Here is a 23,170-nt window from a genome sequence, read left to right as displayed (position 1 = left end):
TTTTTCCTAAAATCCTCTTCCGCGCAGAGAAATAGTCCCTAGCCCCGGTCCCCGCCCCCCTTCTCTCCCTGCCCCCCGTCCCCCCGCGTTTCACAAGCGTTGCTTCCCCCAGTTTCCCGCACCTCGCTCCTTCCCGCGCCGGGGCTCTGGGGCAGACGGAGCGGCCCTGGGGCTGCGGGGTGCCCTGCCGAGGAGCGCGCGAGGAGCCGGGACTCGTTTCGCAACTCGCTTCACTGTCGGGGGAAGGGGAGGGGGGAGGGAGCGGCGCGGAGCGATCCGGGCGGTGAGGCGGTTTATGAGGCGCCGCCGGCGGGCGGGTAGGACTCAGTGTGAGGCGAGCCGTGCAGCGGGAAGGTCGCGCAGCGTGCGCCCTGTGCAGCCCTCAGCTCCCACCGCACCCCGCAGCCAGGCCGGGCCACCATGGTGAGTCCCTGGGCACGGGGCAGCCGCGGGGTTCGGCGGGCGCCGCTGCGGTGCGGAGCGGAGGGATGGGGGCGGCTGAGTTCGGTGCGGATGGGGGGCGGGGGGGAGGGGGGGTTGGCTGCTGCGGGGCGAGGTCGCCTGCAGCAGCGTGTGGGGAGGGATGAAGCTGTCCCTCGCCGCGGCCGGCGGGCTCGGGCTGGGGCGGAGGGTCCCGCTCGGAGGCACCGTTTGCGTGGGAGGAAGTGGCGGTGGCGACGGCGGCGGGTCCCGCCCGGGTCCCTTTCCCGCCCTGGGGCGTTGGTGTGAATTCAAATCCAAACGGCCCCTGGGTCGGCGGGAGCGCCGTGAGGCGGCGCCGGGCGTTGCCGGGGGGAGCGGCGGATAGCGGTCCCTCCTGGGAGGGGACCCGCGGTCTTGGGAGGAGGGGGGAAAGGAGCTTGCCACGATGGCACCAGCTCTGCTTTCTTATCGCTTCCTCCCTCCCTGCTCCCGCCTGGTGCGGCTGAATGAGGCAGCCTGAGCCGTCCGGCTCGGTGTGCTGCGCCTGGTCATAGTAATGCACTGCGGAGCCCAGCAGCTTCTGAGCAGCATGATGATGAGGGGCAGGCTGTGCCTCGCTGCATCATCGCCCTCCTTGCTAGACCTGTTGTCAGTTCGCCTTGGAGCCCCTGTCGATTCCGTGGCAGCGCCATGCTGTTGGTGGCTCTGTTGGACAAGGGATTATTTGTGGTTTTTTGGGCTTTTTTTTTTTTCCTAACAATTTTTGCTTCCTGTTTTGGTCATTGCGGAGGACAGTACTGCGTTTTTAATATTACTAGCGATGCGTTTAGAATTGTAATCCACTGTCGAAATAGAACGCATTTTGTTAATTCGGAGAATGATTTCAAATTCAGTCTAAAGGATGTGAGTTTAGCGTTTGTTGGTTTTTTTTAAAATTAAAACAAGTGGATGCTGAGAAATGTGCTAAAAGGAGCAACTCTGTTGCAAAAGCAGCACCACTGACCACTTAGTGCTATCTCTGCATTAAGGGAAGATGCAGTAGAGTGGAATTGTCTTTTCATTCATTATATTCTTCTGAGGAATCAAATTACTGTCAGCTCATCATGTTTAATGTAAACGATGGCTTCTTAAAATTTGGGTTTTTTTTGAAATGCTGTCTCTGAGCAAAGAAATTTGGTGACTAGAAGCCTGAATTTATTCAGTAGCTTGAATTGTGAACTTACACAGCAAACCATCCATAAAGCAGGGGAAAAAAAAGGCAATGAATGTAGTAACAAAAGACTTACTGCATTTAGTCATCATCTGTGCAGAACCAAAAATGGAGTATCTTCAAGCAAGGTCTGTGTAAAAATGGGTGTGTCCAGGAGGCACGGTGACACTTTGAGTGTGGCTATAGTTCATCCTGACACACCAGACTGGCTCAGCCTGTGACTGTCCAGTGTTGCCCGTTCTAGATAAGACACAATTATTTACTCCCAAAACAAGCTAGCCTACCATAAACGTAATTTTAGTCTATGCAGTCTAGTCCCGTTGTTCTTCAGTTAGTCCTGCCGGAGCAGAATTGTCCCTGCAGATGTGCTGCCTGCGCGGAGCCAGGTGCCAGCAGTGTCACTGCGCTGCCGCTCGCTCTGCCTTGGGCAGCGCCCTGGAGGGGCTCCCAGCCCGGCCACTGCAGAGCAGCCGGGCGGCTGTGGTGGATCCCACCTCTAGAGGCTGCGTGTGCCGCGGCATCGGCCGCGCACACAGCAGCCCCTGCTTGCCTGCGAGCTTTGGCTCCTTTGTCAGGCCCTCCGCGCAGTCTGGGCGTGGGGGGATGTGAGCTGTTGCAGTGAAAATGGAAGTGCTGCAGCGTGAATCACAGAAAGCCACGTCAAAGCTGTGATGGCATCAAACGAGGGTTTCGGGTGGGTCTCGGCCGCAGTGAGGACATGTCAGACCTTCGGCATAGGCACCTCGCAGTCCGCGTTTGAGCTCTGGGAGTTGCGTTGCTCGGGTGGAGGTGTGCGCGCTGTCGCGTGTGCCCCGCACCATTACCAAGAGCTGCGGAGGCCCCTGTAGGAAGGCCACAGTGGCCTGTGAGTGGCAGGCATGGCTCCAGGCTGATAGCCCTCCACCTGGGTGGCACGGGAGGCAGGGAGCTGGCAGCCCCGCTGGCTCCGCCTTTTACTGCTGTTGCGCAGCAGTGCCTGCAGAGCCCAGCACTGCAGAGTGCAGATGGTGTTTGTTCAACCTTGCCCCACCTCCCCGCTTATCTTTCAACCGCTTCATACCTGTGCCTTCTAATAAGCTTTGTGCTCTTCTCAAACACTGCACCTCTTACAGGTGTTGTCAGAGCTCATCCAAATTCATGGTTAGGATGTGTTAAATTGCTGGAAAAATTTCTCTTTATGAAGAAGGAAGAGTTTGGGAATGCTTAACAACTTACATACTGCTATGTCATGTCTCTATTTAAAATTGTTTATATAAAGCAGTATGTGACTCAACTTGGTAACCCATAAGTATTGAGCTAAATAAACTAGGTTCTTACTGCTTAAATCTGATCTACAGTTTTCCGTGGATATAAATATCTTAAGGAAATGTAGCACATCATTCTCGTCACTCAAACAATAAAAATGTAAATAGCATGCAAAGGTGTGAGTCTCTGGTAATGATACTCTGCAGCCAGGTGAAAAATCTGTTAGGCTTCTGCTAAGTGACCAACAGAACACTTGCATCCCAAAGCTTAGTTTTGAATTCTGTGCTCAGCAGTACTGCTGCCATGCTAGTCTTTTTTACAAAAAGTGGAACCTGCATGGGAATACTTCCTGCAGCAGAAATGAATCTGTAGCTGCCAATACCCATTGTCTGCTGCTTTAGAAGTTCCTCAGTAGTGTGGTCTTGATTCTTAAAGTAGGTGAGCCCAGCCAGTCTGTGGCCTTTATCTTGGGCTGCTGCTGTATTGTGTGCACAGAGGGTTTTGTGAGCAGTTCAGCATTTGTACGACTGCTCAAGCAGCCACCTTCACTTCTGTTACAGGAAGAATAACCAGCAGCTGCTAACTTAAATATTCCCGTGCAGTGTAAAAATGTAATTGAAACTGGCAAAGTAAAAATTGACAGGTATTGTAAATGCATTTTTCAAAGTCAGATGCTAATGTGGAGTGAGACTTTGGTGGGCATAGTTAATGACAGAAAGTTTTTCAGTCAATATTGCAGTAATTATAAAAGGGTTGCTGCTTAAATAGTCACAACAGGAAAGAAGCTGAAAAAACAGTGGTGTATTTCAGCAGTGAATATGTCTTTTTCTGTGTTATAGTGGGTTTTATGCTTCAGTAAAGGGCTCAGGAAGTTTCCCTGAAGGAGGTCTGTTACCATGTTACTGCAGCTCAACTCAAGCCATCCAGAATGTGAAGACTCAAATTTGAGAATCCAGAGAGATTTGAGAATCCAAGGAGAGTATTTCTGCAGTCCCCAAACATCTTGGTGTTCTTTCAAGAGCAAAGTTCATTTTGGGTTTGGCCTGAAAGATTGATGGTTTTCATTGCTGTCAAATCTAATGAATTCAAAAGTGGTGAGAGAGGAGAATGAGGTATACACTGGAGCTTACCCAGCTGATGCAGAAATTGTCATAGACCACAGAACCTTTCTCTGTTATCCGTGTTACCTTATGCTGAGTCAGTGCAGACAAAGGGCTGAAAAAACCTGTAGACAGGCTGTGTGCCACTGAAATTACCCATTTGGACTGAAGCTGGTATCTTGTCTTTGACAGCCAGGTCCTGGACGTAAAGTTTCATGTAAATCAGGGGATGATTTAACTCTAGTGAAGGGTGTGTTTTTCTGATTTAGCTACTCTGCCTGAAATTTGGCATTTGGAGGTTACTGCTGCATTACTGAGACCTCAAGTGTTTGGTGTTGAAGCTAGTAGTGTGCTGTGTAAATGAGTTTTAAAACCAGTCTGTGGTTTTAAAGGCCCTGTGTGCCTTGAGCTTGCTAGCACTGCATGGATTTTTGATTTATACACGTGGTAATCTATTACTTGAGTGTATGGATATTGCAGGGTCTGGAGAGGATAAAAGGCTGCCAGTTCTTACTTGGGAAACAATCCTGATGACTTTGGAGCTTTATTAGAACTATTCCAGAATGCTACAAATCAGTTTTGAAGAGCAGCTACCATACTTAGAGTCCTCTACAAGTCTGTCTTATTTTGCCTTGAACTTTTGCTACAACTGTAATGTTATTCTCTTTTTTTGCAGGCTGATCAACTGACAGAAGAGCAGATTGCAGGTGAGGTTTTTGTGTTGTGTTGCTACTCCTACCTGACCTGGCACATCTCTTAATCCAGTGACAGTCTGTGTTACACAAGATATTTAGCTTTCTTAGATACTAAAGTAGTATGGTGGAATGTTTTCATTTGTCACCTCATTTTTAAAGGCTATCTACTGTAAAAGCACCATGGATATAATGAATTATAGTTGTGTAGTTAATATAGTTAAACAATCCTCTCAGCTTTTCTGGCTAGTAGACTGTTGATTATTCTTCTGTCATGACTGCAGAATTGTCCCAAGTGCAGACTGAAAGCGGGGATGGGGCACAGGGGATGAAAACAGATCTGGTGAAGGCTTGGAATCTGCAGTGCTTTTTTAACAGAAGGCAAAAATAATTTACTTTGCTGTCTCCTGTCAGTGAAGATGTTTGAGTGGCTCTTGTTGATGACAGCAGAGACTGGCTTCATGATGACAACTCTTGATATTCCATATTTGGAACTGTACTTGGACACAAGTGTTGTGTGTGTGCTGTTCTGATGGTCTGGCACTTGCTCTGAAATGCTTAAATAAATATGCATCTGTTATAACTTGATATTGGCCCTCTAGAAATGGCTTATGTGCATTGGCAGCCATTTACTAATGGCAAAAACTTGTGGTTGTTACGTCCTGCTCATGCAGGCTGCACAAACTTACCTGTCTCATTGCTCTCAGTAGACTGATCTTAACTTCAGTAATAGATGGGCCTTAAAGCTGGTAATACAGAATTCAGCTTTGCCATAGATGTTCCAGAACTTCATGGTTTTGATCTGACAAGTGTATAGTGTTAATACTGGAAAGTCTTCATGTGCATAACTGGCATGTGAAATTACTTTAGAGGATGTTAGGGTTCTGCTACTCTAACAGTACCAGGTCAAGCATACAAAGAGCAGCCTCTGAGATACTACTGTTTAGTTATGGTGTAGCTCTTGAAGACACTGAATTAAACAGAAGTGTCATTATGAGCTGGTTTGTTTTTGCCATAATTGCCAAATCTGAAGTGTTAAGAACATTCTTCTGTAGCTTTTAGACTTTAGAAGCTTGCTTTTACTCAAAGGAGACTAATTATGGTTTTGTGGAAAGTCCTTAGTCTATTTATTTGTTGCCATGGTAGTGTCTTACAAGTAAGCACAAGCCAAATTTAGTTCAACTTTAGTTTGGCCTGTGGGTTTTTTTTGGTTTTTTTTTTTCAGGAACTGGCCTACATAGCATAAGGGGTTTGTGATCACTTTAGTTAGAGCAGCTTTATCAATTGTCACTGCTGTCTTTCCAACAATGGTTCATTGTTCCAGTTGTTAATTGTAGAAGCTTTATTAGTTGATGTAGCTAATTATGGAATATAGTCAGGGAGATTATTGACATTGCCTCAGGATTAGTGTAAATTTTAGCTATTCAGTAATGTTCATCTACTCTTCAGAGGCAAAAGTAAGCATTGATGAGCCTGTCGTACTGGAATAGAGGCTTTCAACTGCATGGAACGATTCAAAGTATATCTTAGTAGTGTGAAAAGACCTGCTGCTTTTTGGGCAACTATGAAGTTTTGTTAAGCAAATGTGTTTGCAAGTAAACCATGAACCTCGGATGTGTAACCATAAGCTCAGTGGTGGTGTGTGAAAGAATCATTCTCAGTACTGCTTAGGAAAGGTTGCATCTGCTTAGTTTTACTGTTGGAGGCCAGTGGTCTTGCATGGGAAGACTCTTAGAGGTGCAGCTTAAATGTTTTACAGAGACTGGCTAGAAAAACTCGATCCACCACCATTCTCATGGAGCTTCCCAGGGGTTTGGTTTGGAGGTGGACATAGGAAATGGTACTGCAGGGTAGAGGTGATGTTACATTGCCATGAAGACAGGAGTGTTTAAAGCTGCCACTTGTCCAGGGCTTAAATCCTTCCCCCCTCTGCTGTGAAGCATCACTGTTCAGTTGTTAAAGGTCCCAGATGGCATTTCCTGTGCAACATGTTGATCATACTGGACTGAAGCTTCTTGTCAGTGGAGGTAGGAAGACTGATCCTGAAAGCCAAGTAGCTACAGAATGGTAATAGTGACTGCAGTTTCATTCAGTAAGAATTGAAGTTGCTAAGTCAAGTGGCTCTGCCTTTGGTTAGGTGTTGTATTACAGAGGTAATGGGGTCAGGACTACCTGGGTGGTCAGGTGGCAGAGTAGCCCGAAGCTGCTTTTGTCCCAAAGCCACCTGGCCAAGTGAGCTATCCTTGCCCTTGACTGCAGAGCTCTAAATGGGCTCTGTGTACAAGCAGGACTATGTATGGTGTTCACTGTCTTGTTCCTTTAGTGTGCTGTGGTTCTCCCTTGGGGATTTGGCCGCAACAGTAATTTAAAATTTGTCATAGTAGAAATAGACATGTTTAAGTGTTGAGGTCCTGGTAGCTGTGAAGAGAACAATTGACATTCTCCTATAAAAGTTCCAGACATAGCTGGCTAAATTGTGTAGCAGTGGATATGGTAGTCCTGGTTCACTGAACATATTAGGTCACCAAAGGCTGCCACTTACTTTGAAAAGGTGATGTGGTGCACAGATGCATCAGAAGCTATGGGTAAAAACATTCTGAGCTAGGTTGTTAGAGTTCATGTTGTTGGAGTAGCATGTCTTTCACAGGGCCTGGAAGTAGTCTTGGGATGCAGGATGTTTTTCAGAAGGCTGGAAAGGCCAAAACCTTGTAGCCTTAGCAGAGAATTTTCATTTGCAGTTTGGGGTGGAGAAATGTGGAATAAAGAGGATTTGCTTTACATGCTGTGTGTAATCAAGGTGTTTAAGGCATGTTTTATAACCTTAAGTTGCAGGATGCCAGAATTGAGTTGCTCACTAAACTTCAGTATTTCATAGTGCCTTCACTAGCCATGGCTGCAAATCCTCCAAAGCTGCACCAGGCTGTTCTTGTTCTAGTCTAACTGCATCTGTGTATGTTGTCACTCCTTTGTTGTAATTACTGGAGGTGGTTCCTGGAAGTGGTTAGAGAGGTATTTTAGTGGTATTCTTAACTTGATTCAGCATTTCAAGCAGGAATATGCTGCTAATCTTCAACTTGCTTTATTTTCTTTGATTTATAGCTGGTTGCTTGTTAACCTATTGCAACTTTGAGTGAAAGAAGGGTAGAGTTGTCCTTGGAATGGTTCCTTCCAAGTGTTGAGAATACATCACTAAAATGCCCATCTTGCAGAAAGCAAGTTTTTAAGTTTAATATATGAATTAAGTAGTGCCCTGTCTAAGCAGGGTCACTGCAGTACTGTGAAGTCTGCTTTACATTTGGTTAGTGATGGTTGACTTCCACATGAAGTGGTTAACAGCTAAATGTTTTGAATAACACTTGAGCACTTGACTGACTCTTCATGAGGATGCAACTTCCCCATTTTGAAGTTCTGCCATGATAGGCTGTGAAAGGACTGACCCAAAACCATTTCCTTCCCTAGCGCAGGAGCTTAGCCCTAAGAAACCTGTTTGTTGCCTCCAAGATAACTGTAACTAGCCCCCCAAAGACCATTTGGAAGGTGTTTTTAGGTACAGGTTGTATCTACTTGTTTCTGCTTTGTGATTTATACATATCGGCTTGAAACTGTTTCTACTGGTCCTGTGGTAGCCTTGCTCTGCTTCTGATGGAGTTGGATCTTGGAACACTTCAGACTTAAATGTAGAAGAGTATGAGTTTTTTTCCTCTATGGGATTTGACTGTGGTGTTGTAGCTGCATTTATGAACTACAAAAAAACTATTTTTATAGTTGAATTTTTAACACTTTTCAACTTGTACTCACCTCAGGAGTTTCAAGAGTATGAAGTAAAGGCTTCATTCAGGTCATGTGAAAACACAACTTTTACTGTGACTAATTCTGGTCTGGGAAACCCACCATCTGGAAAGCTGGCTGCATGGAAATGTTGAACAAACCAGTTATTGGAAATATTTCTGATGCAGGAGTATCCTTGAGCTGACAGGTTGTCCAGAGCTGTGATCTCTCAGATGGCTTGAAAGCTGTAAAGGGATCTGAAGTCTGCAAGGAAATAGACAAGATGTTCAAGCTTAGCTGTCATGTATGTGTGAGCTTCCACAGTCCAGTGAGCTGGTTTAAGGTCTGTGGCCAAAGACAGATGGCATGGATTAAAACCAACTCCATTTTTGGACTGCACAATTAAACATGTTATGCTTGTATTAATAGTCCTGGCTACAATACAGCCATTGTAGGGGGTTAAGAGGTAGTGTTGAAACACAGCAAAGCAGTCTTAGAACTAGTCAGAAACACTTCTGTCAAGGCTGTTTCAGGGTACAGTAGGGCTGAAGCAGTTTTGTAAGCAGCTTTTCAGGAATGAAGACTCGGTGGCTTTCCTCCTTGAGCAATTATGGTGGCATACAATGTCCAGACATCTGTGTCCAGAGGAAGTGGCTTGTACTGAGGAACTTGGGTGTAGTTTGCTCTGATAATACCTTTTTCCGTTGACTCATCTCCTCTATTAGTAATAAAAGTGCTATTAAGCTGTAGCATATGTACTTTTAAAGTACCGTTTTCAATTTTCTCATAGCAATTCCATATTGTTTTATTTTGAGATGGAATTCCTACCAAGGATGTAGATCATTGTAGTTGCAGACAGCTATTTTAGCTCCATATTAGGAACCCTTATTCAAGATAGACAGTAACAAACATCCGAGTCTTTTGGAAATGGATGACCTTCTGTCCTAATTTAGGTCAACATGTGGTTCATCAGTAGACTGGTGGGTGTGTTTTCAGATGCTGATGCTGCCGTATTGCCTTTGCAATTACAGCAGCCTGAGCAGCATACCAAAATTTTCTTAAAAGATTGAAATAAAATTTTGTAACTTGCAACAATCAGTAGCAGTGAATTTTTTGATTGTTAACACTTCAAAGCTTAAGGGATTAACTTTTTTTTTGTTTTGTACAGAATTCAAAGAAGCTTTTTCACTATTTGACAAGGATGGTGATGGTACTATAACTACAAAGGAGTTGGGGACAGTGATGAGATCACTTGGTCAGAACCCCACAGAAGCAGAGCTACAGGATATGATCAATGAAGTAGATGCTGATGGTAAGAACTTTACTAATAAGTAATTTAATAAAGTGCCTAAACCATGTTTTTCTAACAAAGGCTTTTCAACCTTTCAGGCAACGGCACAATTGACTTCCCAGAGTTTCTGACAATGATGGCAAGAAAAATGAAAGATACAGATAGCGAAGAAGAAATTAGAGAAGCGTTCCGTGTCTTTGACAAGGTACTGTAATGTCTGCCTGGAATATTTCTGTGAAGAAAATTCGGTCTGATTGTAACGTGCTTTCTCACAGATCTGAGGGGCATCTGCAGTCCTGTCACAGAGAGCCTCTAGGCTGGCCAGTCTGCTGTGGTGGTATGGGAAAGTTAGATAAGTTGTCAGGCTAGTAATAAGTGACACAATTTAAAGCACTGCTTGCTGTGATACTGAAATACTTCCAGATGACTGGCAGGAAATTGTTTTAAATATTTATAATGTTAATGTTGTAAGTCTTTCATGTAGTCCTTGCTAAGTGAATTGCTAAAAGAGTTTGAAGTTACTCAGCTTACTTAAGATGCACCTTGGAACTGAGAACATGATATGAGGTGCCTTGGGGTGTGGGGAGGAGAACATCAGTGGAGTTAGTGTATACTAGTACTTCAATATTCAGTGTCCCAACTAGTACTGGAATATGTAAAAGTCATCTCTGACGTCCTGGTGGCTTTATGCTGGACTCCCATGAAACAGGCAAATCAGATAAGTAGCTTCTGTTCTAAGAAATCACCACTTGAACCACAGTCATGTGATTTAATAGGCATCCATCAGCTGAGAAGTTGCAAAAGGTGCTGATTGCATTGTTAGTGGTTTAAAAATGTGACAGAATAGGACAGTCAGAGATTATAAGATAATATTACAATGCCCACAGACATTGGGCAATGCTGAAGGTACACTTACAGCTCTCGTGTACCTTGTGCGAATGCTGGTGGTTAAGGCTGCCTTAACTTCTTAATGTTCAATTTGCCCTGCAGTGTTCCTAAGTTATAGCTAAGTCATTAGGCCTTAGGCAAGTCTATTCCAGTGTTCCTTTTTCTCCTCCCAGGATGGTAATGGTTACATTAGTGCTGCAGAACTCCGTCATGTGATGACAAATCTTGGGGAGAAGCTAACAGATGAAGAAGTTGATGAAATGATTAGGGAAGCAGACATTGATGGTGATGGTCAAGTAAACTATGAAGGTAAGGAGTTGATAATTGATTCTTTTTGTGTGGCACTTCTCATGCTTGTTCTTGTGCGGGTGCTGATAGCCACACCAAGTTTAAATAGGGCACTGTTCAGGCAAGTTCATCTGAACACACAGTGTTCCTTTAAGCTAATGTTCAATTAATATGTACATTGTGTACCTCTCAGTGGGTTTGAGTGTTATTGCTGCCTTTGTGCCAAAGGCAGAAAAGAACTATTTGGCTGTACAGTGTAAGAATTGGCTTTGTAAATCTAATGATGTCTAATGACCATTAGAATAAGCAAGTTGTCTGGAGATGTTCATGTACTGTTCGTACTGTGTTGTTAACTAATGCATGTTGATCTGACTGTGGATGTCACCCATTTGTCATTAATGCTTCTAAAATTACTTGTTAATCAAAAGGGGAAAGCCTCTAAAATATGTGGAAATTTCAAGACCTTCAGAAGATACTTTAAATACATTTACTTCATGTAAATTAGCTGCAGCAGTAATTTCTTCCCATTTTTTTCTTTCTTCCTGACATTGAACCATAAATCAAGTTGTGCAAGCAGGAGTTCCTTTAGACAGTTGTTTGCAGCCGAGACACACTAAGCTTGTTTTCATTTTGACGTTTTGAACTGGTTGCAGAAAATATCTAGGGCATTTTCAGATAATATCTGTGCTGTTTCTGAGGTGTAGGTATGTCTTCCCTGTGAAGCCTTTTTCATTGTGGCCTAAGGGTACATGGACATCTGTGAAAAAGTAATTTTTATGTACAAAGCTGCTGCTTCATCACTGTGTTTGAGTAGGCTGTTCAGGGAATGGCACTAGAGAGGGTCTGTGTCCCTAGTGTTGCCAGTTGCTCTTTCAAAACTTGAGCAACCAGTTAACTGCTTTTAGATTCTGGGTTTCCTGTCATTATTGTACTGAAACTATGTTTCAGCAAGATGAAGAATCCTGTTTTGTGGGTTCTAACTTGAAATGGTTTATGACTAAGCATTGAATCAGTTGCTTAAAGCCAGCCAGTCAAAATAAAATAGTAAGACTTAACTATTCCACTCTGGAAAATAAAAGTTCAAACCAACACCAAGTCTGCCTCTACACTTACTTAGTTGATTGTCACTTCAGTGCAATTTGTGATCTTTTAGTCATTCTTGGATGTCTTGTCCCCATCTGTAAGTCTGTGGGCATAGGACCCTGTAATGTTTTATCTTGGAATTAGGGCTGTTCCCCAGCTCACTGAGGGACCAACTTTTATGGAAGAATAAAGGCCTTTTGTCATTAAAAACAGGAGAGTTTAGGTGTGATTACTGAAAAGAGAACTGTCTTGAAGATGTTTTTTTGAATGTACCTGAAAATGCAATTTTGAAACAATGTTCAGCACTAGTAAGGTCACTTCTCAGATCTTGCAATTCAGATTTTTTTCGTTCAAATAACTTATGCAACTCTTTCCTTTTACAGAGTTTGTACAAATGATGACAGCGAAGTGAAGACGTTGTACAGAATGTGTTAAATTTCTTGTACAAAATTGTTTATTTGCCTTTTCTCTGTTTGTAACTTATCTGTAAAAGGTTTTTCCCTTACTGTCAAAAGATTATGCATGTATAGTAATTAGAAGGCCATTCCTCCATGTTTTTCTCCTTTATCTTACTGTCATTGTTCTGATTTTTGGAAAATTGATCTAAGTAACAAATGTTGCATGTGGCTTACTCTGGATATTTAAGCCCTTCTGCACATCTAAAGTTAGATGAAGTTGGTTAACTGAGGGAACATCTGGATTGTCTATTAAAAAGTAGCTTTCTCTAGGAAACCTAGGTATGACTAGTGTGACAAGTTACATAAAGTAAGCTAGGGCTTACCATGCATTAGCTGATCCTTAGTTAAAGCAACATGCTGGCTCTACTTCTTGAGTACATAGGAGTTTTTCCTATAGGAGTTTTTACCACTTTCTGTGATGGGAGGATAAGGACTCTTGCAGCTTAACTGCAGGATAAAATGATGTGAATAGCATATGTAATGTGGCTAATGCACTGTAAAAGTCATTCTCCTAGCTTACTTCACAGTAACTTGTTTGTGGCCATACCTGTAACATGTTGTTGAAATGTGGAGTCTTAACGTTGTAGACGATTGACAGTCAACAATATGAAACTTAAGTTGCACTAATGCAAAACGGGTGATTTATCCAGGTACTCGTACACAAGTTTTTTTTGTACTGCTGGTCCTGTGCCAGAAAACATTTTCTCCTCTTGTTACTATGCTTTTTAAACTTTGTTTAGCCACTTATTTTCAAAAAAATCTGCTTATGGCACGATTTGCCTCAAATCCATTCCAAGTTGTATATTTGTTTTCCAATAAAAAATTACAATTTACCCATACTGTTTCAATGTATCCTTGAATTATTTACAGGAATTGTTCAATGCAGTTGCTGCTCTGTGTTTCAGTATGTAGCAGTTTGGTTTGCTTATGCAATGGATTGGCTGTCTTAAAATAGCTTGGAAGGTGAAAACTTAGTCCTTAAACTCTGGCCCTTAATAGTATTGTTGACTTGAAGAAGCTTTCTTACTAGTTTAAAATGTATTTTACAGTCTTGTGTGGAGCTTGGTGCTTCAATAAACTTACCGTAGTGACTGGCTATGCCCACTATCTGTAGACATTGTGAACTGGATGTTGACCTAGTTCAATAGTTGACCTAAAATTAAAATTCCTTGTTCGGACAACTAAACCTGTTTGCTTTCTTTTAATTATTTTGGAGTTTATTCCCTGTCAGTTGCTACATTGGGGTAACTTAGTCTCACACTTGGGCTTTTCTGAAACTGCCATGTCTGAGTTGCCATTCAGAATGCAGTCAGCTCAAAGTACAAAAGAAAAACATTCTCTTCCTCATTTGTCATTGAGCATACTGTGCTTCTAGCACTAGTTTTCTGTCAAGGTTTAATTTTTTTAAGTGGAAGACATGTCCCTGGTTTCTACCAAGGATGAATCCAAGAACTCAAAAGAATGCCAGAGGCTGCTCGTGCCCATTACTTCTGTACTCTCCTGGCAACAACTGCCTTGACTGTACATATGTTGTGTGGTCATCTTGTTTGGGGATTCTGCTGGCTTTTAAACAAGGCATTGGCCCCTGCCTCTGGGTACCACTCAGTGGTCCCAGCTGAGCAGTTACCTAATGTTTTAAAACTCTGCCGATCATCTTTGATGTATTTATAAATGCAGTGAGCATCTAAAATTAGGACAGCTGTTCAATCCAAATTCAGGAGCACTTAATCAAGCGTTTATGGTCACTGATCTTAAAGCTCTGCTCTCTGAGAACTATGAACAGCTCTATCGATTTTCCAGCTTGTCAAAACTGTTTGAATAGCCAGCATCAGAATTCCTTAGAACTGCTGTTTGTGTGCTGGCAGTCTGATTCAGGAAACTTAGGCAGTCTAAATTTTCTAGCAGTTAGGATTTGCCTTCTAGAAAATAAGTGATCAAACTGACATTTCCTACCCAGTCTTCATCCTGTGCTTCTAAGAGCCTGGGGCAAGACATACTTAGGATGGCACAGGTTGAGGAGAATTTTCCAGAAGCATCAGAACAACCACTTGAGGTTCTGAATTGCTGGAGTATTGGAGGTCTCATTTTTGTAGGTAAGTAATGCAAACAGGGGTCTGATGAGAATTTTTGGTTAGCCAGTCTGCTGCCTTGATTTTCAGTAGGTTGGGAATCACACAACCCATTCAGTCTTGTACTACAGCTCAGCATGCACATCTAAGGTGAAAAGGGGAAGATCTCCAATGGGATATCACAATATCCCAACATCCTGAGTTAGAAGGGACCCACAAGGATGATGAAAGACTGCCTTAGCCAAGAGGATTGCCTTTGGTAAGATGAATGTGTGAGAAGGCCACTTTTATTTACAGTCACTTTAGTTGTTCCCTACTTCAGGTGTTCTAGTCTCAGGAATCAAAGCTGGTTTTGTTCAGGGTGAGTGTCCATGTTGCTGTTATGTGAATGAAATGCCTGATTTCTAGGTCAGTAATTGAAGTCTTACAGCCCTGTTTACTCAATTCTTTAACTGTGGGATGGGAGTGGTAGATTTCAGTGCTTTCTGCTAATGGAAGAATGTCTTCTGAGACAGAGTAAGTCAAGTGTGGTGGAAGCTAATGGCATTGGTCACAAACCTTTTGGCTCAGGTGCACTTGCAGGTGCTTTTGCAATTGTGAAACGGGCCTTGGGTCACTAGGCAGTATTCTGGATGTTTGTGTGTGTGTAGGAACACTCTGACATTTCAAGTTCAGCTTCTGATAGCTTTACAAGAGGCAATCCATCATCCTGTCAACTAGTGTGGAGGTTCTCATGTTCTGTTCTAGCTCAAACAAAAGCCTTTGTGGCACAACAGTGCAGTAAAACAGCTGCTGGTGGTGTTTTAATCCAGATTGAGGTGGGAGATCTTGGGCCCGAAGCCTTCTCCCTGTGTAGGCCATGGGGGACATCCTTCTGATCCCTGATAGGGAATGAAAACAGCCACATTAATCTTAGTAGCAGCTCTGGCAAGGGGGGATGGGCATAGATTTGAAAATACTCTTTGAGCAGGACAAAACACTTTACAGTAAGTGATAAAACACAGATGTGGAGTCTGCAGATTCAAAATCCAGCTGAAGACGTGCTGGGCAAACGTCTCCAGCAGATCCTGCTTTGAGCAGGGAGTTGGGCTAGGTGATCTCAAGAGGTTGTGCCAATGATTCCCAGCTAGCTAAATGCTTCCCAGAAGTGTTCCTGCTATCTTCCTTACTGCTGTGTACTTCCTGGGCTTACTGTTGTGTCCCACCCTACCTTCATCTGGTGATCCTTCCAGTGAAAGAGGATCAACAGTTGCATGCCACAGCCTGGTAAGTTTTAGAGTAGGTCTCTAACTCACCCTGGTAGCGTTAGGAATCACCAGGCAGGACTAAGACACTCCCTCAAGGCTGTAGGTGAGCCATCCTGAAAAAGCTCCTCATAATCACTTGTGGCTGTGGGGTTTTGATGGGGAAATACATGGCTGGATGAGTAATAGTAGTAGCTGGTGAATTTGCAGCCTGTTAGGATAACGTTTAATAAATTAATGATAGGTAATGGCTAAAGGAGAAGGTTAGTGAGGATTAAGGGCCTGCTAATAAGATCAGTCTTATTATTGGGGTGATCCTATGGCTTAGAAGGCAGATGAGCAGGAGTGCAGCTGATGGCCCCGCTGCAGGCAATGCACACTGGGTGCTCTGGCTTTCAGCCCTTGGTCTCCAAAGGCTCGGCTCTCCGGGCTAAGGCAGTTGTGTCTGCACTCTGGCAGAGCAGGCTGCTCTCGGAAATCATTGGCCAACAACCTGGGCACAACGAGGAATAAAATTACTGCTTTCCTGCTTTTATGTGTGTCACTCCTGTGACTATACTGTGTCTATTGGACTCAGTCCAGCTAAGAGAAAAACTGGTTTGCAAACTGTTGAGTAACTAAGGGGAGTTCCCGTAATCTCCTTGCTGGCCATTTCCAGTGGTGGTGAATGGGAAATACTAGAGACACTTGAAAATTTCTCCTTCAAATACTGCTTTTAAAAATGGCTTTTCTATAGAAGTCTTGATGCTGTAATGGACAATTAAAGAAGTTTAATTCAGTTTTTAAAATCGGAGTTCAGTTAAAAATAATCAGCTCTGCAATGCTTCTTTAAAATTGAGTCTTAAAAAGTAATTTTTTTAACCAATATTTTTTTACCAATGAGAAGAGTAGGTATTTGAGATGGCAATGTGTATTAATCTGGGGGATGCAATGTGAGTATGAAGGAAAAAAGGTCATCTTCAACCAAAAGGGACAATTCTGCAATTTGTATAATACATTTTATACCTATGCTTAACAGAACCTTGGAAAGGAGGTTGAATCGTCTTTGGGACAGAGAAAGATATGATGGAGAATTTCAGAGATCTCATTTCTATTTATACCTACCTTTTATCATTAGTACAGGTTTGTGATTGGAATGAGGAGAACTAGCTTATATCTGCTCTTTCTAGCTTTGAAAAAAAAAGTTCTCTCCTACACTCCTGTTTACTCTGTTTTTGAAGAATTCAGTTGTTGATAGCTGTGTATACACTAAAAAAGAAGGGATTTTAGGACTTACACTAAGTTTGTGAAGAAAATACAGAAATTACTGGAGATGGGATGAGGACCTTGGTTGTCCAGTTTCCTGTAAGGGCAAGTCTGATGTCATAGTGTCATCTTGGGATGATGTAAAATAGCATATTGAAATGGTTGACTCCTTTCTCGCTGCTCCTTAGAAAAATAATTCCTGTGGCTTTTCAAATATGAACTATGGAGAAGAGAGCATTTATTTCAGCGTCCTGAAATTGAGAGTCCTGAGATACAGTTCAAGAAATTGTGCAAAGATCAACACCAAAGGGACACCCTTGACACAGAAGATTCAGTAAAGAAGACATTAACAGTAATAGCCTAAAGATGAGGCGTATTCCCTGCACAACTTGGGTGGTGTGACACAATAGCTCCTGATGACATTATTGAGTGTCAGCTTCAAGCTGCTGAAGAATGGGTCTGCTTTTTACTGGGTGCTGTATGTCTGCAGAGTAGCAGATAGTTCCTGCTCCAAACAGGATGTCAGGCAGTGTTCTGCAGCGGCTGCACACTGGTACTTGGCTTTTTCAGGAGGAGCTGAACAGGAAATTACAGTGAAAAAAAAAGGAGATGGAAAAGAAAGGGAGTGAAAGAAGATAAAATTAGGAGAATAGTGTGAGAGGAAAACAAAAGTTTGATGCAAATGCCTAATCCACTACTATTTTCTGAATAATAGCAACACTCTAGGGCTGGAACCCCTGCCTTGTTCCTGCAGGGTGTTCTCAAATGGCAAGGGTGTAGCTGGGTTTATACATCTAATGGCCGCCAAAGTTGGAATGGAGAATTTAGATTTTCCAATTGAATAATCTTCATCTTGCAGATCAGACCTTTGGGTAGGCATGTACTTGCTCAGGAGTTAAACTTCCCTATTAGTAAACCAGTACTTTTATCAGTAGTAATTGACACCCTGATCAGCAAACAATACCAGCTCCCCATTCAGTACCTCTCCCTTAAGTCATTGAGGTATCACCATCCGTCTTGTGCTGGCTGGTTCCTTGTGACAAGGCAACCCCTCAGAGGTCAGACAGGCATTCCCCTTCCTTCCAGGTCTGACAGGCTTGAAATTTGGGCAGCTGCTGACTGTATCGTCACTACAGCACATCCCTGGTCCTGTGGTGCCTTCTTAAAAGGCACATGCCTTTTGGCAGCCGGAAAAGTGCTACTAATGGCTCTTGAGAGAAGGAATTTCTGCTAGCTTATTGTGTGTCTGGAATTGCAGAGTTGTCTCTTTCTGGAGTGAGAGCTAATTTATTTTTTTAAACTAAGTAGAGAGCTTTTTTCACTCTGCTAAGATACCTGGCTCTTGAAATAAAATGGGAAAAAGAGGATCAGCTCTCCCATCTTCCTACTCTGTCATGATTTCTGAACCATTAGATGATTTGCAACCCCGGGAAGGCTGTGGGGTTTCACAGTTCCCTCTGTTTTTAAGGTCTTTAAGACTCTGGCTACCACAAATTTTTTCCCTATTAAATAACCATTGTTTTTCAAAGATTAATTAAACCTGAGGTTTTGGAAAACCTGTGAAGCTCCCTGTGTCTGAAGTGGAAATGCAGAGTCTTTTATTGCTGCCAAATTAGTCAGACAGACTAGGAAAATCATAATTTAAGGTCTACTCTAAAGCTCTATGGTCAGTGTAGTCTTTACATTGATCCAAAATGTCCTGAATATGCTTAAAAATAAAGCTTCTTAATGAATGGGGATGTGTGACAATTTCCAATAATTTGGATTTGATTCACAAAGCAGTGTAATGTGTCATTAGAATTTTTCCTTTTTTAAAGATGCTAGAATTAAGACACTGCATAATTGATTTGCATTTTTATCTCTGAGAATGCTAGGCATTTTTCCATGGAGTTAATAATGGCATTTATTTATACATGCATTGCACTTTAAAAGGCTGCCAAGATAAAAAGTATTAGAGGATTGTCTTCTGTTGACTCTCTGAGGAAGTCATCCCCACCAGGCAGATTAAAAGCCAGTTTGGAAGTTCATCTGAAAGCCAAGAGCAAAGGAGCACTTTAGCAATTCTTCTTGTCATTTTAATGATTCATTATTCTACCAGCAGGACAAGTTCCTTCATTTTTGAAATGGACTGTGATGCCCAGGCTAATCGTGAAGAGAAGTTATGCCTCTCTGCTAGCTTTTCCATCCCCTTCCAGCATAGCAGCACAACTGGATTGATGCTGCGGGGGTTTCTGCAGGCAGTAGCTTCCCTAAAACCTTTAAAATGCTTTTGTGGTTCTTTGCTGGGCCTTGGAAGGAATGCTACAAAGTAATCTCTTCTGTCAGCTTTTGCTTTCCCTTGAATTTGCCTGTGTTCTTCCTTTCCCCAAGGAAGCATTAGCTAAGGAGACCCATCTCCACATATCCTGAAGAAATCTTCATGTGGTCCATGCTGGAGGTCCCTAAATTGCCATGATGTAGATTCATCATTTATCTGGCACAAATTACACTTGAACATGGGTGTTATTGCCAAGATTCTGATAAATTCTCTTTGGCCACTGAAGAGACGTATAAAATGCTTTTGCTGTTTTTCTCTTCTTAAAAAGTAATCTTCATTACACAAGCAATGAAATTGGGGAAAACAGGGAAAGGGGTTCAAACGCATTGTCCTTGCTTTCTTGGCTGCCTCTATCTAAAGATAAGTCTGCTTCCATGTTAGCAGTTGAAAAATAATTAAAATCAATCATTTGCTTGTGAAGCAGATTGGAAGTATTATCAAGCCTGAGACCTTATTCCTTATCTGCATTTGAGAGAAAAGTACCTCCTTGCATTCTGTCTGTGAAGTGTAGACAAGCAGTTATTGACGTAATATGCTGAAAATTCTTAAGCAAACTGGCAGTTTTCAGAGAACATCTGATGCAATTACATTTTCTATCAGAACCATGGGGAAAATGCATCCCCTATTCAAGTGTGTGTTTGTGTCTTCAGCCCTCTGTTCTGCACCTAGCCAAAGCATCCTGTTTTCACCAAAAATGCTGATAGTTACATCCATTCTCTGTTTGCTTAGTAGGATGAAAGGAGTCATGTAAATGGTATCCTCCACTTGAGTTGGACCTTTTTTCTTCAAAGGGGAAAGGCAGAGTATAACTTGCCAATCATCCCAAAGAGCAAAATTTCACTTCCAATCTAGTACAACTCTGAAGAATGCTCTAGCCTGTTCAGACAAGAGGCTTGTCTCAGCTTTCCAGAGCTCTGGATTGTTTTGCTATTTCAGTAATTTTTGTAAGAATCTATTAATAATTTCACTGATGAAACAATTAGGATGCCATATTGGTTTGTGCTTTCATCAGCTTTTCACTAATTAAAGACAAATAGAGAGTTTCCATTTCTGATTTGCCTTTAGAGAATAAATGCACAAGAAACTCAACTTACCTGCTCCATCAGCCAATGCTAATAGTAGTTATGCTGTGTGACATTGCCTGCAAGAAGCCCAACTCAACAAGTGAAGCCCACACACAGTTTCAAAGGAGAAGGCAGAGGAAGGTTGTCTGTCTACCTGTAAACCACAAATTTGCATCTTGCTACTGAGTGCTTCTGTGTGTTTTCTTCCTATTTCTGGAGGTATGACAGGGACAATGTTAGCAACATACTGGTTTTAAAGCACCCTGAAGAAATCCCAGTACCTTATGTTGTAAAGACAAGAAATCCCAGTACCTTATGTTGTAAGCATTTATGCACATATGAGAAACAGTAGATATGGCTCACTTTCAGAGTGTAAGTGGGTGGAGCTTCTAGGAATTATTTTTTAGCTAAATATGACCTGAAATGTCTGCTAGAGTTGAACTAGATCAGCAATGAAATTTTGCCTTTTGGGATGATTGACAAGTTAAAAGCTGCCTTTCCCCTTTGAGGAAAAAAGGCCCAACTCAAGTGGAAGATACCATCTGAAATTTAAAATATGTTCCTTAGAATATTTTGCTTTCATGTTTTCACAGTTTTCATGTACAGAAGTAGGTTGGTTGGGTTTTTTTTTAATTCCCCCAGGGAGACATTTGAGTGTTGTAGTTAAAGGCACACTTTTTTTTTTCGTATTAGTCCTATTTCTTCAGTTCTCATCACCAGTCTCCCTTTTGTGGATGCAAGAAATCTCAAAATAAATCTATTTACTTTTTGAGTTTTTGTGAAAATCACAGACACTGCTGCTCCTCCCTCCTCTTGGTCTTATTTTCTATTCAAAATATAGAGCTGGTGTGTTTAATTGTTTGATGAACTCCAGCTATTCTGACCTTTTTGGGTCCACAGTCATTCTTGTGAGATAACTTCATTTTAACTCCACTGTTCAGAAGTTGTCTATCCTTGTGGGCAATACTCTTTGTCCTGAATCTCTGTGCTTGAGACAGCATAGGGAACAGGAGAGTGTCTAGTGTGACAGGTACCCAGCAAAAAAGCTTTTCACCTCTTGAGCAGAGATTTTATTTACCTCTTCAGTGAAGCTTAGAAGACCATTCAGGGCACCTACAGAAGACTCCTGAATACAGCCTACATGAACCTGTGGCCATGCAGAAAACAGCCCCATTTCAGATCCTTACTGCTGCTCATGATATGTGTATATTCTCATTCACTCATCATGGGGAGGGGCTATCTCCTCTGCTGATTTGCAGCCTCAAAGTAGATCCTAGCAAGGAAATTCTTTTCCAGGCTTCCTTGTTTGGCATAGCGCAGCAATCTCAGTAACGTGGAGACGAAAACAAAAGTGGCATATGAATTTTGAGCCACTCAGTCAAGCTACCCACAGCAATAAATCCAACATTCTCAGCTCAATTGAAATTAACTTAACAAAGAGGTTTTTGGCTATTTGCCATTTATAATTATTTTAATTTTTTTTAAGACATAAGTCTTATTTTTTGTCTTAAAGCTGTTTTTTGTTTTTTTTCCCAAAAACATTCTCTATTATAGCAGAGCAGTTTTCTGCAATTTACTTAATTATAAAAAGTGCTTTAGAAAAATCAGTGGAGCCTTAGCTTTATGGGGAGCTGTGCTTAAGCAAGACCAGAACCCTGAAAGATACCTATGCAAGAGGATGGGCCATACCCATGAGTCAGTTTCTACCTTCAGTTCCACCATATTCTTCTCTGTCATGTGGAAGTCTGGGAAGTAGCGGTAGCTTGAAGGTCCTGTCATTCTGCTGTCCCTGCTGACTTTTGCTTCCAGGATATTAACAGTATATCAGGGCATTAAACCCTCAGCTCTCTTCCCAGGTTTGCATGCAAGTAAATCAGATGAAAATTATGTGATAAGAAAACTGATTTATGTATTCCAACATTGAAGCACACCTGTGACTCCCATTTATGTGCTTCAACTAAAGGCCACTGAAATCTCCTTTTGATTTCAGTGGTATCTGGATCAAGCCCTCAGTCTTGACCATCTGTGGGGTAGGTCCTGATACAGTATGTTCTTAAGGATATGCTTAATTTCACCCCCATTTAATAAAGCAATTAATTGTGTGATTAACTTGATTAAGAGGTGAAGCGTATGCTAAAAATCAAGCATGAACTTTGCTGAACTGGGACATAAATACTAATTTACTTTAGAGCCTGTCCTCACTCAGCATCTGGAAAATAAGGCTTCTGCAGACACACAGCCCTGGTAGATATCACTGTGCACTGTGCATACAGATCTTTTCAGAGCAGAGCTATCTAAAATCCAACCATTTTGAAGAAAAACACTCTAGCTTGTTTGTGCCTTGTCATGTATATGGGTCCTTCATTTTACAGTAAATTTGGCTACACTGCCTGAGTGTACTCATAATGACAGCCAGTTATTTCAAAGTAAAAACTGGTAGACATTATTGATAAAACAGAAACCGTGTCAAGTGCCTTAACTCACCATAATTGCTTCTTTTTCAGTCCAGGTGGTTTGTTTTTTTCTGCAGTCCCAAGCACCTCAAAAATTTACTTCAGTAAGTACTATGCAAATGAATATTTCCACTAATAAAATATTCATGGACATCTGAAATGCAAAACATGTACATAAATTGCCGTGTGTTTGCTAGGCATAGGAGCTCTGTGTGTGACCTGAGCACATGAGAAGTAATTCAAATCAGCACAGCACTTGCTGAGCTGGAAATCTGGAGAGCTATGAGGGGCTGCCTTATTTAAATAAACTCAGACTTGTCAGAGACTAGAGG

The 23,170-nt window shown here is 42.2% G+C and overlaps 1 protein-coding gene across 1 annotated transcript; it reads left to right on the top strand.

Moving 5' to 3' along the window:
• Window positions 1–267: 267 nt before the first annotated feature.
• Window positions 268–13,285, top strand: CALM2 (calmodulin 2). The gene is made up of 6 exons (XM_064414493.1): window positions 268–423; window positions 4,655–4,685; window positions 9,607–9,750; window positions 9,828–9,934; window positions 10,791–10,926; window positions 12,372–13,285. The coding sequence occupies exons 1-6, from the start codon at window positions 421–423 to the stop codon at window positions 12,398–12,400; spliced, it is 450 nt and encodes a 149-aa protein (XP_064270563.1). The 5' UTR covers window positions 268–420; the 3' UTR covers window positions 12,401–13,285.
• Window positions 13,286–23,170: the final 9,885 nt, after the last annotated feature.

The sequence above is a fragment of the Passer domesticus genome, chromosome 3 (genome assembly GCF_036417665.1).
Source record: "Passer domesticus isolate bPasDom1 chromosome 3, bPasDom1.hap1, whole genome shotgun sequence".
Lineage (NCBI taxonomy): Eukaryota > Metazoa > Chordata > Aves > Passeriformes > Passeridae > Passer > Passer domesticus.
Note: the sequence above shows the minus strand (reverse complement) of the source record. Positions and strands in the feature narration are given on the sequence as shown.